The sequence below is a fragment of the Lolium perenne genome, chromosome 3 (genome assembly GCF_019359855.2).
Source record: "Lolium perenne isolate Kyuss_39 chromosome 3, Kyuss_2.0, whole genome shotgun sequence".
Taxonomy (NCBI): domain Eukaryota; kingdom Viridiplantae; phylum Streptophyta; class Magnoliopsida; order Poales; family Poaceae; genus Lolium; species Lolium perenne.
In genome coordinates this window covers 262,468,460-262,481,224 of record NC_067246.2, presented here as the reverse complement: position 1 = coordinate 262,481,224, position 12,765 = coordinate 262,468,460, and the positions used below count along the sequence as shown (strand labels likewise).

Genomic DNA, 12,765 nt, shown 5'->3' with positions numbered 1-12,765 from the left:
TTTCCCTTAAGTGGATCACCCAAGGTTTATCGAACTCAGGGAGGAAGAGGTCAAAGATATCCCTCTCATGCAACCCTGCAACCACAAAGCAAGAAGTCTCTTGTGTCCCCAACACACCTAATAGGTGCACTAGTTCGGCGAAGAGATAGTGAAATACATGTGGTATGAATAAATATGAGCAGTAGTAACGGTGCCAGAAAATACTTGATGCTACAACTGGCGTGTGGTTGATGGTGGGAATATTGCAGCAAGACAAGATGCAAGAAACAAGAAACAAGCAGTGATAGCAGTATTTGGAAACAAGGCCTAGGGATCATACTTTCACTAGTGGGCTCTCTCAACATTGATCACATAATAGAATAAATAAATGCTATACTCTACACTCTCTTGTTGGATGATGAACACCACTAATTGTGTAGGATTACACGAACCCTCAATGCCGGAGTTAACAAGCTCCACAATATTCGATATTCATGTTTAAATAACCTTAGAGTGCACGATAGATCAACACAACTAAACCAAGTACTAACATAGCATGCACACTGTCACCATCACACTATGAAGGAGGAATAGATCACATCAATACTATCATAGCAATAGTTAACTTCATAATCTACAAGAGATTACAATCATAACCTACGCCAAGTACTCACGATGCACACACTGTCACCATTACACCGTGCAGGAGGAATAGAGTACTTTAATAACATCACTAGAGCAGCACATAGAATAGTGATACAAAGCACATTGCAATCATAAAGGGATATAAATAAGCACTTCACTATGCTATTCATAACAGTGAATAAGTATTCTGTGAAATATAGCCTAAGAGACCCACACGGTGCACACACTGTCACCTTTACACACGTGGGACAAGGAGTCTCCGGAGATCACATAAGTAAAATTCACTTGACTAGCATAACGACATCTAGATTACAAGCATCATCATATGGATCTCAATCATGTAAGGCAGCTCATGAGATCATTGTATTGAAGTACATAGGGAGAGAGATGAACCACATAGCTACCGGTACAGCCCTTAGCCTCGATGGAGAACTACTCCCTCCTCATGGGAGACAGCAGCGGTGATGAAGATGGCGGTGGTGTCGATGGAGGAGCCTTCCGGGGGCACTTCCCCGTCCCGGCGGCGTGCCGGAACAGAGACTCCTGTCCCCCAGATCTTGGCTTCGCGATGGCGGCGGCTCTGGAAGGTTTCTCGTACCGTGGCTTTTCTGTCTCGAAGATTTAGGTCAGGGACCTTTAAATAGGCGAAGAGGCGGAGTCGGAAGGTCGACGAGGCGGCGACACAGTAGGGGGGCGCGGCCCACCCCCTGGACGCGCCGGCCTATCATCTGGGGCCCACAGGGCCCTCCTCTGGTGGCTCTCGGGTGTTCTGGAAGCTTCGTGCAATTATAAGATGCTGGGCGTTGATTTCGTCAAATTCCGAGAATATTTCCTTACTAGGATTTCTGAAACCAAAAACAGCAGAAAACAGGAACTGGCACTTCGGCATCTCGTCAATAGGTTAGTTCCGGAAAACGCATAAAATCATCATAAAGTGTGAACAAAACATGTAGGTATTGTCATAAAACAAGCATGGAACATAAGAAATTATCGATACGTCGGAGACGTATCAGCATCCCCAAGCTTAGTTCCTACTCGTCCTCGAGTAGGTAAACGATAACAAAGATAATTTTTGAAGTAACATGCTACCAACATAATCTTAATCATAATATTGTAAAGCATATGAGATGAATGCAGCGATTCGAAGCAATGTAAATGCAATGAGTAAACAATTGAATCATATGGCAAAGACTTTTCATGAATAGTACTTTCAAGACAAGCATCAATAAGTCTTGCATAAGAGTTAACTCATAAAGCAATAAATTCAAAGTAAAGGCATTGAAGCAACACAAAGGAAGATTAAGTTTCAGCGGTTGCTTTCAACTTGTAACATGTATATCTCATGGACAGTTGTCAATGCAAAGTAATATAATAAGTGCAATAAGCAAGTATGTAAGAATCAATGCATAGTTAACACAAGTGTTTGCTTCTAGGACAGAAGGAAATAGGTAAACTGACTCAACATGAAAGTAGAAGAAAGGCCCTTCGCAGAGGGAAGCAGGGATTAAATCATGTGCTAGAGCTTTTTAAGTCTTGAAATCATATAGAGAGCATAAAAGTAAAATTTTAAGAGGTGTTTGTTGTTATCAACGAATGGTAGTGGGCACTCTAACTACCTCGCCAACCAGACTTTCAAGAGCGGCTCCCATGAAGGATGTTATTTCTACCAGCAAGGTAGATCATCCCTCTTCTCTTTTGTTTACACACGTATTTTAGTTTTATTATGAGTGACACTCCCCCCAACCTTTGCTTACACAAGCCATGGCTAACCGAATCCTCGGGTGCCTTCCATCAATCTCATACCATGGAGGAGTGTCTATTTGCAAAATTAAGTTGCTTACTGATGAATCAGAGCAAAACATGTGAAGAGAATTATTAATGAAGTTTGATTAATCGGGGCTGGGAACCCCGTTGCCAGCTCTTTTTGCAAAATTATTGGATAAGCGGATGTGCCACTAGTCCATTATGAAAGTCTGTCAAGAGTAAATGACAAGGTTGAAAGATAAACACCACATACTTCCTCATGAGCTATAAAACATTGACACAAATTGAGAAGCATTTTGAAGGTTTAAAGGTAGCACATGAAGTATTTACTTGGAATGGCAGAGAAATACCATGTAGTAGGTAGGTATGGTGGACACAAGTGGCATAGTGTTTGGCTCAAGGATTTTGGATGCACGAGAAGTATTCCCTCTCAGTACAAGGCTTAGGCTAGCAAGGTTGTTTGAAGCAAACACAAGTATGAACCGGTACAGCAAAACTCACATAAAAACATATTGCAAGCATTATAATACTATACATTGTCTTCCTTGTTGTTCAAACCCTTACTAGAAAATATCTAGACTTTAGAGAGACCAATCATGCAAACCAAATTTTAGCAAGCTCTATGTATTTCTTCACTAATAGGTGCAAAGTATATGATGCAAGAGCTTAATCATGAGCACAACAATTGCCAAGTATCAAGTTATTCAAGACATGATACCAATTACTACATGTAGCATTTCCATTTCCAACCATATAACAATTAACGAAGCAGTTTCAACCTTCGCCATGAAAATTAAAAGCTAAGAACACATGTGTTCATATGAACCAGCGGAGCGTGTCTCTCTCCCACACAAGCATTTATTCAAACAAAAACAAAAACAAAAAACAAACAGACGCTCCAAGTAAAGTACATAAGATGTGACCGAATAAAAATATAGTTTCAAGAGAATGAACCTGATAATTTGTCGATGAAGAAGGGGATGCCTTGGGCATCCCCAAGCTTAGATGCTTGAGTCTTCTTGAAATATGCAGGGATGAACCACCGGGGCATCCCCAAGCTTAGAGCTTTCACTCTCCTTGATCATATTGTATCATCCTCCTCTCTTGACCCTTGAAAACTTCCTCCACACCAAACTCAAAACAACTCATTAGAGAGTTAGTGCATAATCAAAATTCACATGTTCAGAGGTGACACAATCATTCTTAACACTTCTGGATATTGCCCAAAGCTACTGGAAGTTAATGGAACAAAGAAATCCATCCAACATAGCAAAATAGGCAATGCGAAATAAAAGGCAGAATCTGTCAAAACAGAACAGTCCGTAAAGACGAATTTCTAAGAGGCACCAGACTTGCTCAAATGAAAATGCTCAAATTGAATGAAAGTTGCGTACATATCTGAGGATCACTCACGTAAATTTGCAGATTTTTCTGAGTTACCTACAGAGAACCCTGCCCAAATTCGTGACAGACAGAAATCTGTCTCTGCGCAGTAATCCAAATCTAGTATCAACCTTGCTATCAAAGACTTTACTTGGCACAACAATGCAATAAAACAAAGATAAGGAGAGGTTGCTACAGTAGTAACAACTTCCAAGACACAAATATAAAACAAAATTACTGTAGTAAAATAAACACATGGGTTATCTCCCAAGAAGTTCTTTCTTTATAGCCATCAAGATGGGCTCAGCAGTTTTAATGATGCACTCGCAAGAAATAGTATTTGAAGCAAAAGAGAGCATCAAGAGGCAAATTCAAAACAAATTTAAGCCTAACATGCTTCCTATGAAAAGGAATCTTGTAAATAAACAAGTTCATGAAGAGCAAACTAACAAGCATAGGAAGATAAAACAAGTGTAGCTTCAAAAATTTCAGTACATAGAGAGGTGTTTTAGTAACATGAAAATTTCTACAACCATATTTTCCTCTCTCATAAAGATTTTCAGTAGCATCATGAGCAAACTCAACAATATAACTATCAAATGAAACATTCTTATCATGAGTCTCATGCATAAAATTATTACTACTCCCAACATAAGCATAGTCAATTTTATTAGTAATAGTGGGAGCAAATTCAACAAAGTAGCTATCATTATTATTCTCACTGTTGCTTTCCATTATGCCAAACTAGTGTAAAACAAGAAACAAAAAGATGCAATTGCAGGATCTAAAGGAAATAGCTTCGAGTACTTACCCAGAAAATAGCTTAGTAGCCGAGATCCGGAGTGTGAGTACCTTTTACCTTTCCTCCCCGGCAACGGCGCCAGAAAATAGCTTAGTAGCCGAGATCCGGAGTGTGAGTACCTTTTACCTTTCCTCCCCGGCAACGGCGCCAGAAAATAGCTTGATGTCTACTCACGCTTCTTTTCCTGTAGACAGTGTTGGGCCCCCAAGAGCAGAGGTTTGTAGAACAGCAGCAAGTTTTCCCTTAAGTGGATCACCCAAGGTTTATCGAACTCAGGGAGGAAGAGGTCAAAGATATCCCTCTCATGCAACCCTGCAACCACAAAGCAAGAAGTCTCTTATGTCCCCAACACACCTAATAGGTGCACTAGTTCGGCGAAGAGATAGTGAAATACAGGTGGTACGAATAAATATGAGCAGTAGTAACGGCGCCAGAAAATACTTGATGCTACAACTGGCGTGTGGTTGATGGTGGGAATATTGCAGGCGATACGATGCGATAAAAGATAAAGAAACAAGCAGTGATAGCAGTATTTGGAAACAAGGCCTAGGGATCATACTTTCACTAGTGGACTCTCTCAACATTGATCACATAACAGAATAAATAAATGCTATAGTCTACACTCTCTTGTTGGATGATGAACACCACTAATTGTGTAGGATTACACGAACCCTTAATGCCGGAGTTAACAAGCTCCACAATATTCGATATTCATGTTTAAATAACCTTAGAGTGCACGATAGATCAACACAACTAAACCAAGTACTAACATAGTATGCACACTGTCACCATCACACTATGAAGGAGGAATAGATCACATCAATACTATCATAGCAATAGTTAACTTCATAATCTACAAGAGATTACAATCATAACCTACGCCAAGTACTACACGATGCACACACTGTCACCATTACACCGTGCAGGAGGAATAGAGTACTTTAATAACATCACTAGAGCAGCACATAGAATAGTGATACAAAGCACATTGCAATCATAAAGGGATATAAATAAGCACTTCACTATGCTATTCATAACAGTGAATAAGTATTCTGTGAAATATAGCCTAAGAGACCCACACAGTGCACACACTGTCACCTTTACACACGTGGGACAAGGAGTCTCCGGAGATCACATAAGTAAAATTCACTTGACTAGCATAACGGCATCTAGATTACAAGCATCATCATATGGATCTCAATCATGTAAGGCAGCTCATGAGATCATTGTATTGAAGTACATAGGGAGAGAGATGAACCACATAGCTACCGGTACAGCCCTTAGCCTCGATGGAGAACTACTCCCTCCTTATGGGAGACAGCAGCGGTGATGAAGATGGTGGTGGTGTCGATGGAGGAGCCTTCCGGGGGCACTTCCCCATCCCGGCGGCGTGCCGGAACAGAGACTCATGTCCCCCAGATCTTGGCTTCGCGATGGCGGTGGCTCTGGAAGGTTTCTCGTACCGTGGCTTTTCCGTCTCGAAGATTTGGGCCAGGGACCTTTAAATAGGCGAAGAGGCGGAGTCGGAAGGTCGACGAGGCGGCGACACAGTAGGGGGGCGCGGCCCACCCCCTGTCTGCGCCGGCCTATCATCTGGGGCCCACAGGGCCCTCCTCTGGTGGCTCTCGGGTGTTCTGGAAGCTTCGTGCAATTATAAGATGCTGGGCGTTGATTTCGTCCAATTCCGAGAATATTTCCTTACTAGGATTTCTGAAACCAAAAACAGCAGAAAACAGGAACTGGCACTTCGGCATCTCGTCAATAGGTTAGTTCCGGAAAACGCATAAAATCATCATAAAGTGTGAACAAAACATGTAGGTATTGTCATAAAACAAGCATGGAACATAAGAAATTATCGATACGTCGGAGACGTATCAGCCACTACTAAAAGTCACTAGATGTGATTCTCCCTTTTTAAAGAGGGTGTTAGCTACGATCATGTCGTACGGTAAAGCAAAGCTTAGGACATCTTCCCCTTCTTGATTCTTGATGCCATAGCCAAAGCCCTCATGCACCCCTTCAAAACCTATGTTAGATGTACCCATGTGGCCATTAAGGTCTCCTTTTATGAAGAGCTTTTCGCCACTGGGTATACCCCTGACCAAGTCCTATAGGCCTTCCTGGAACTCCCTCTTTGGTGTTCTCGTTATGACCTATTTGCGGGGCATAAGCGCTAATAACATTGAGAACTAAGTCCCCAACTACCAGCTTGACCAGGATAATCCGGTCCCCACATCTCTTGGCGTCTACCACTCCAGATTTGAGGCTCTTGTTGATCAAGATGCCTCCATTTCTGTTTGGAGTCGTTCCCGTATACCACAGCTTGAAGCCGGTATCCTCTACTTCCTTCGCCTTCTGTCCCCTCCACTTAATCTCCTGGACTCAAAGGATATCAACGCCTCTCCTCACCGCTGTATCAACTAGCTCCTGAAGCTTATCTGTCAGGGACCCTACGTTCCAGGTACCTAAGCGAAACCTCCTAGGCTCGGCTAGCTTCCTTACCCTTCGCACTCGTCGAGAAAAATGTGAAGATCCTTGCTCATTTTCACTACACCCGGGCGCTGATGTAGCGCGCCACTAAGTATGCGACGACCCGATCCTTGCTCACTTGCCATCGTATCCAGATCAAGATACGGTGCGCCACCTAGGGGTGACGACCTGGCCCTTGACCATTTGACACCACACCCGGGTTCCGATATGGCGCATCGCTAAGAGGGTTACGCCTCAACAACAAAAAATGTGTTTCATATCCATAAGAGTGGCTGGGTTTTTTTTACGTTGGCTCGCCAAGCCTATCACAACCCTCCTCCTTTATCCGGGTTTGGAACCGGCTATGTTGGGACAACATAGGTGGAGTTCCTAGATAATTATGTTCACACACAATAAATAAGCTTCAAGGGCAGGAACAATCTTCCCATCAGGATTCACCGGCTTCAAATTGATATCAATGCAAAAGTTTATGTTAACCTGGAGTTGATTCATCAGGAAGGTGTAATCTAGTTGATGCCCTACGGATGGCTCTCTCAACGATCTTTCTAAAATATGCACACGGGGTATAGAGTTGAGCTGTAGATATCATCTTCACTGAGCTGTAGATATCACCTTCACCTCCGTTGTTGATCCTCATATTTAACAGCGTAGACGCCAGTAGAAAGATCGTTGGGAGAGCCACCCGTAGGACATCAACCTAGATATCACGGTCGAGAACAGGTGCTTCTCAAACTACAACCTTATGCACAATCACCCTGGTAAACCGACCATGTCACAACACGGCTTTTAAGTTCTTTTGTTCTTATATCTACCACGTAGTGTTGCGAATATTTTTGGCAACTAGTTTAATGTTGTTGATCCTAGGTTTAAACTACTTATTAGGGTGTGAGCGATTGCCATGATTTAGTTCGCTATGGCTATGTAAAAATGACAAGATGTTTAATAATAAAAATTCCCGATGGACCGTGTGCTATTTCAAGTACTAGGTGCAACAAAATAACCAAATTCCTGACCAAGAAGGAAGAACTAGCTGCAACAAAACAACCATATTCCTGATCGACTTTGAAGTACTACCTGAAACAAATACTCATTTCTTAGCAACGACATGCTACTCCAGTTCCAACAAATTCTACATCAATTAAGAAGGCACAATAGAATCATCATTATGAGGTCAGGATATAATCTTATCGATCCGAATGTTGAGAGACACCTCTTTGGAGGCCCCAGCCCCAACCAGATACGTTGGCGGCACCATCAAGTAAGATGGCAGCTCCTCCACAGCGACCTCGCCAGGCCTAGTGCTGCTCTCCACATCCATGTCCAGCAGGAGCATGTGCGCCCTGCGGCTCGCCACCGCCGGTGGCAAGTATGCCAAAATATTGAGCATGTATCGTGGTTGCAGGGCCGGGCATGCTCCTAGGCGCACCGCGGACACGGAGGTGGCCGTGCTCTGGCCAACAGCTCCCACGACCAAGAGGAACACACAATCATCCTCCTCCCCAAGGAGCAGATGCCGTGGCTCCAACACCGGCACCTGAAGCCGGAGTTCCTTGCCATACTCGATGCTGTGCATGGGCCAGGAGTGTTGAGTTGTGAGGTGGCTGAGGAGCGCCAACGGAAGTCCAACAAAGCCGCAGCCAGGCTCGGTGCAGAAACAGGGAGCACACGGGCATGTACTCTCGTGGTGATGAAGCTCATGGTAGATGACATAGCTCTGGCAGTCGGCATGCGAGCACTTGACCTTGGCAGACAAGACGATGGTGTCCATCATGATGTTGTGGATGTCAAAGGCGCCGCCATGCTCGCACTTCTGGCACTGGATGCCAGGGAGCTCGGTAATGCAGGAGCCGCAAGCCAAGTGCCCACCTTTGCACTGCACAAATTGAAGTTGGTTATGAGATATTTCTAAGATTGGATAGACAGAATGAAATTACCCCAACCTGTAAGACAGGAGGTTTGAAGGGACGGGAGCAGAGGGGGCAGTTGAGTAAACTCGTGTCCACAATGGCACCTCCTCCAGCTGGCTCTACTTGGTCACTCGGTTGCTCCGCCCTTGCCTTCTTCGCTCTCCGATCACCCTCTTCCATCGTTGACGAAGAAGCCCTGTTCCTTCTTAGGGAGACGTCCAGAGCAATTTGCACCCCCTCGGCATTCTGCAAAGAAAACATGGAGGGTAACTCATCACATCCATGTCATGCTGTCTGGAATTGGTACCCACTATGTACATATATTCTTCTGCAAATTCATAATGGAGTGACAAAGGTGAAGTGTGACGACAAACTTGGGCAGCATAAGATTCAGAAGAAGGCCCGTTGGACCGCAATTGCTGGCCATCACTCGGAAAATTTATGTGTTCTTGCTCCACGGAGTGATGATGTGTACTATCAGCATTAGCGGCGGTAATCAAACTTTCCTGTCTGGTGTGACTGTCTTCGTGAGATGCAGGTTCTGCGAAGAAACTAGGTAGTGCAAATTAAAAAGTGTTGCAGGCTTACAGTTTTATATGAGATGTGTAAAATAATAAATCAACTTTAAAAGAAAAATGCTTCCATTTCAAAGCCATGTACTTACATCAGGCCGGCTTATGAAAGAAGAGAGTTTTTACAAAGATAACAAAAAATATCGATCAAGATATGTCATGTAAATTGAAGGGTGAAAATGCTTGTGTATAATATGTTATAACCTAGCTATCATTAATGTTATCATGAATGAGTGTCAGGTTTGAACCTGCTGACGGAGTTGAGGTGTCCAATTCAGGAGGTTCAACAATGGCCAAGCTTAATGTATTAGGAGATGATATGGCAGTGTCAAGCTCTGCTGAAACGGGATGCTTCTTCTGAGATGCCCCAAGAATAGATCTGCCATACTCGAGAGGATCTTCTGGCTGTTTAAGCATCCCCAGGATATATTCCACCCAGATAAATATAAAGAAGTGATCAATTTTGAACAAAATATATGCACCTTGCGACTGATTTCAAGCTTCTCAAACAAAAATCAATTACCTCCTTATGAGATCTTGTGGCTCGTGAGTAGTACAAAACTGATCGGTACCTCTGGTGTGTTTCCATCAACTTGGTACTGTTGCATGTGGTATCTTCCACAGTTTTACCGAACTGATAAGCTCCAGCATCAGTATTTGCATCAGAGTCAGCACATTTTCTGCCTATTCTTATAGACTGATACTTTTGGTGTTCAACGAAATATCTTTTTCGATTAACAAATGTGAAGCGAATTTTTGGTATTTTATCAAGGACAGAAGCATAAACCGATTCTTCTAGGCGATGCACCTATTCAAATGAGAATACACAAAACAAATTAGCGAACATATATGCAACATAGGGGAAAACATAAGTACTTCTGACAGATGTTGCTTATATGTAACTACAATAAAATTGACAGGAGAGTAGAATTGGTAAATAAATGATAAAGCACAAGCAAGATGCAGGAAGTATTGCTTTATTCAATGTGCATGAACATGTGTTACAGGACTGTTAAATGCATGCAGCAGTATAGGGCATGCTCATATTATAAGGAACAGGGATCTATGGGTTGCTTCCTGTGAAGAAAAAGGATTTATGACATCCGATCATGTTTGTCAAACAACATTTAGTGGATGAGTCCATACCTGAGGATAACACGAATTTACCAAACTTTGATGTAGAGTAGTGACAAAGCAAATTCGTGGAAAACCTCCTGGTATTTTTAATGCAGCGTTTTTTACCAAATCAATGAATATGACCTGCATTCCAGTACCAATGGAAACATTAAAAAAAAAAAGCACATTACAACAATTTTTTGGACCAAATGTAAACTAGTTTCAACCAGTGCGGTTGGAATATTTCTTACACTTAGTATGTGGACACAGCCCTTTACTTTGATGCGTGGCCAATTATCTTCTTTGAATTCCCTGATTCCTTCAAAGAGGTAGGTAGCAGTAAAATCGCACCAATCCATCTGAGTGAGCTTATCAACCTGTTGAACAGCTCCAAAAAAGGGCTTGCATGTATACGAAATTTTATTTGGTGCTAGATACAGCGCTATAATCGCCATCATGAAAGCTATGCAGAAATGTTTCTCCTCAGTTTCAGAGCAGATCTGTTCCCCAGCTTTGTGCATGGACTTACTCGCCTTTTCAATAGTGTCTCTTCGACATCTTGAATCAACATTGCCAACGTAATAACGATGGTACACAGCAGGGTCAAAATATGAACGTGAACACTCAACAACTTTAAGCGGCCCCGAAGGGATTCCAAGCACACTTTTCACAAGAGGCCTCACCGGAATTGATATGCCACCCTCAAATTCAAGACACTCTGTTATACAATCAAACCGTTGAAATAACCATAGGGTAAGACCGTTATCTAACTCAAAATCTGCCATGGACAGGAAGCTCCCAAACCCGATTTTTCTGACATAATCTTTCTGCTGAGGACTAAGTTGCTTCAAATATTTCCGAACATGTCCTGGTGAGCATGCGTACTTTATTTCATAATTTTGAGGGCCCTACAGGGTATGAGTGGGTTAATTAACGAGTTGTGAGTGCAGCACGAACTGAATAATCAAAATATCCTGGTAATGGCGAGATCCCAACATTGTACAGTACCTGGATCTTGCGCCCCATGGACGATACACTGAATAAGGACGAGGGTTTGAGACTGAGGAGCAGCTGCTAGTTGGGGCCTTGGGGGAAATCGAACAGAGAACGAACCGATTCCCGCCCGAAGCAAGAAAGCGCAGTTGTGCAGTAGGGTGGATTCGTTGCATCCGGGTGTGCCGCCCACGCGCAGCTGCTTTGGAACTAGCAGGAGAGAAGCTGGCCGTTGTGCACCTGCGGTTGCCGCTCGCCGCCTGAGCTTCCCAGCGGAGTCCTTCTCGAGCCAGACGCCGGACTCGGCCTCCCAACCGCTGGTCGTCAATATCCACCAGTGGTTACCTCGGCGGACGCCGGATGCATCGGCGGCGGCGGCGGCGGCGGCGGCTGATTGCGATTTGGGGCACAGGCGCTGGTTTGGTCGGCTCAGGGAGTGACAAAGCAGACCATAACCGCTTTCTCGGTAGCGTTAGTCTGCCTGTCAAACCAGTTAATCCGAGAGATTTGGGTGCACTTCAGTTCTCATCTAGAACGCTCCGCATCTTTCCTACAACTATATTGCCTCTTGGCAAAAAAATTGGTTTCCTATGTATCAGGTTTGCAAACTGTCTTCACAAATGTGACCAGTGAGGATAGATGCCATTAGCAGTATGCATTGTCATTAATCTCATAGTTTACTACATGAGCAGTGTCTTTTAGAAGCCGGTCAAACACCGGAGAGCGGTGGAGCATATTAACATCATTGTGGACACCGGTCATGCAAAAAAAGAGTGACAAATCTACAAATCATGCGATGTCACTGTCTCAAGAATGACACTGCATCCCTCGACATGGGCACACATGCAAATGGACAGTTCTTCCACTCCTAATGTATGCAATCTATGCTACAGATCATCCTTGGAAATCCTCTTTTCTTGCTGATCGAAAAGACGACAATAGTCGTACTTTGTCCTCAACTGTCGGCTTTCTCAAGTAATATTTTCCGAACCCGCAATCACGGCTTGGCAAAATCTCTAGATGGATTCAAGGCCCACTTATTCGTAGGTACTCGTCGAAGATATCACCACTGCGTACTAAAGCATGCCAATAGCCGCGGAACACTTCTGGTAAG

General features: G+C 43.5%; 1 protein-coding gene across 2 annotated transcripts; it reads right to left on the bottom strand.

Moving 5' to 3' along the window:
• Nucleotides 1-8,094: 8,094 nt before the first annotated feature.
• LOC127344144 (uncharacterized) lies at nt 8,095-12,163 on the bottom strand. 2 transcript variants are annotated; one of them, XM_051370370.2, is made up of 8 exons: nt 11,772-12,163; nt 10,910-11,566; nt 10,689-10,802; nt 10,066-10,350; nt 9,791-9,947; nt 9,345-9,511; nt 9,004-9,216; nt 8,095-8,936 (listed from the first exon to the last, which is right to left on the bottom strand). In XM_051370370.2, exons 2-8 carry the CDS (start codon nt 11,441-11,443, stop codon nt 8,235-8,237), a joined length of 2,172 nt encoding a protein of 723 aa, XP_051226330.1. In that variant the 5' UTR covers nt 11,444-11,566; nt 11,772-12,163; the 3' UTR covers nt 8,095-8,234. The 2 variants fall into 2 exon arrangements, with proteins under 2 accessions (XP_051226330.1, XP_051226329.1); XM_051370369.2 differs by lacking the exon at nt 11,772-12,163 and adding an exon at nt 11,667-11,742.
• Nucleotides 12,164-12,765: the final 602 nt, after the last annotated feature.

Excerpts from the sequence above, each read along its gene's own strand:
- LOC127344144 (XM_051370369.2), bottom strand. Across the intron at positions 10,351-10,688 it reads TAAATTCGTGTTATCCTCAG|GTGCATCGCCTAGAAGAATC; the intron begins GTATGGACTCAT and ends TCATTTGAATAG. Across the intron at positions 9,217-9,344 it reads CTGAATCTTATGCTGCCCAA|AATGCCGAGGGGGTGCAAAT; the intron begins GTTTGTCGTCAC and ends TTTTCTTTGCAG.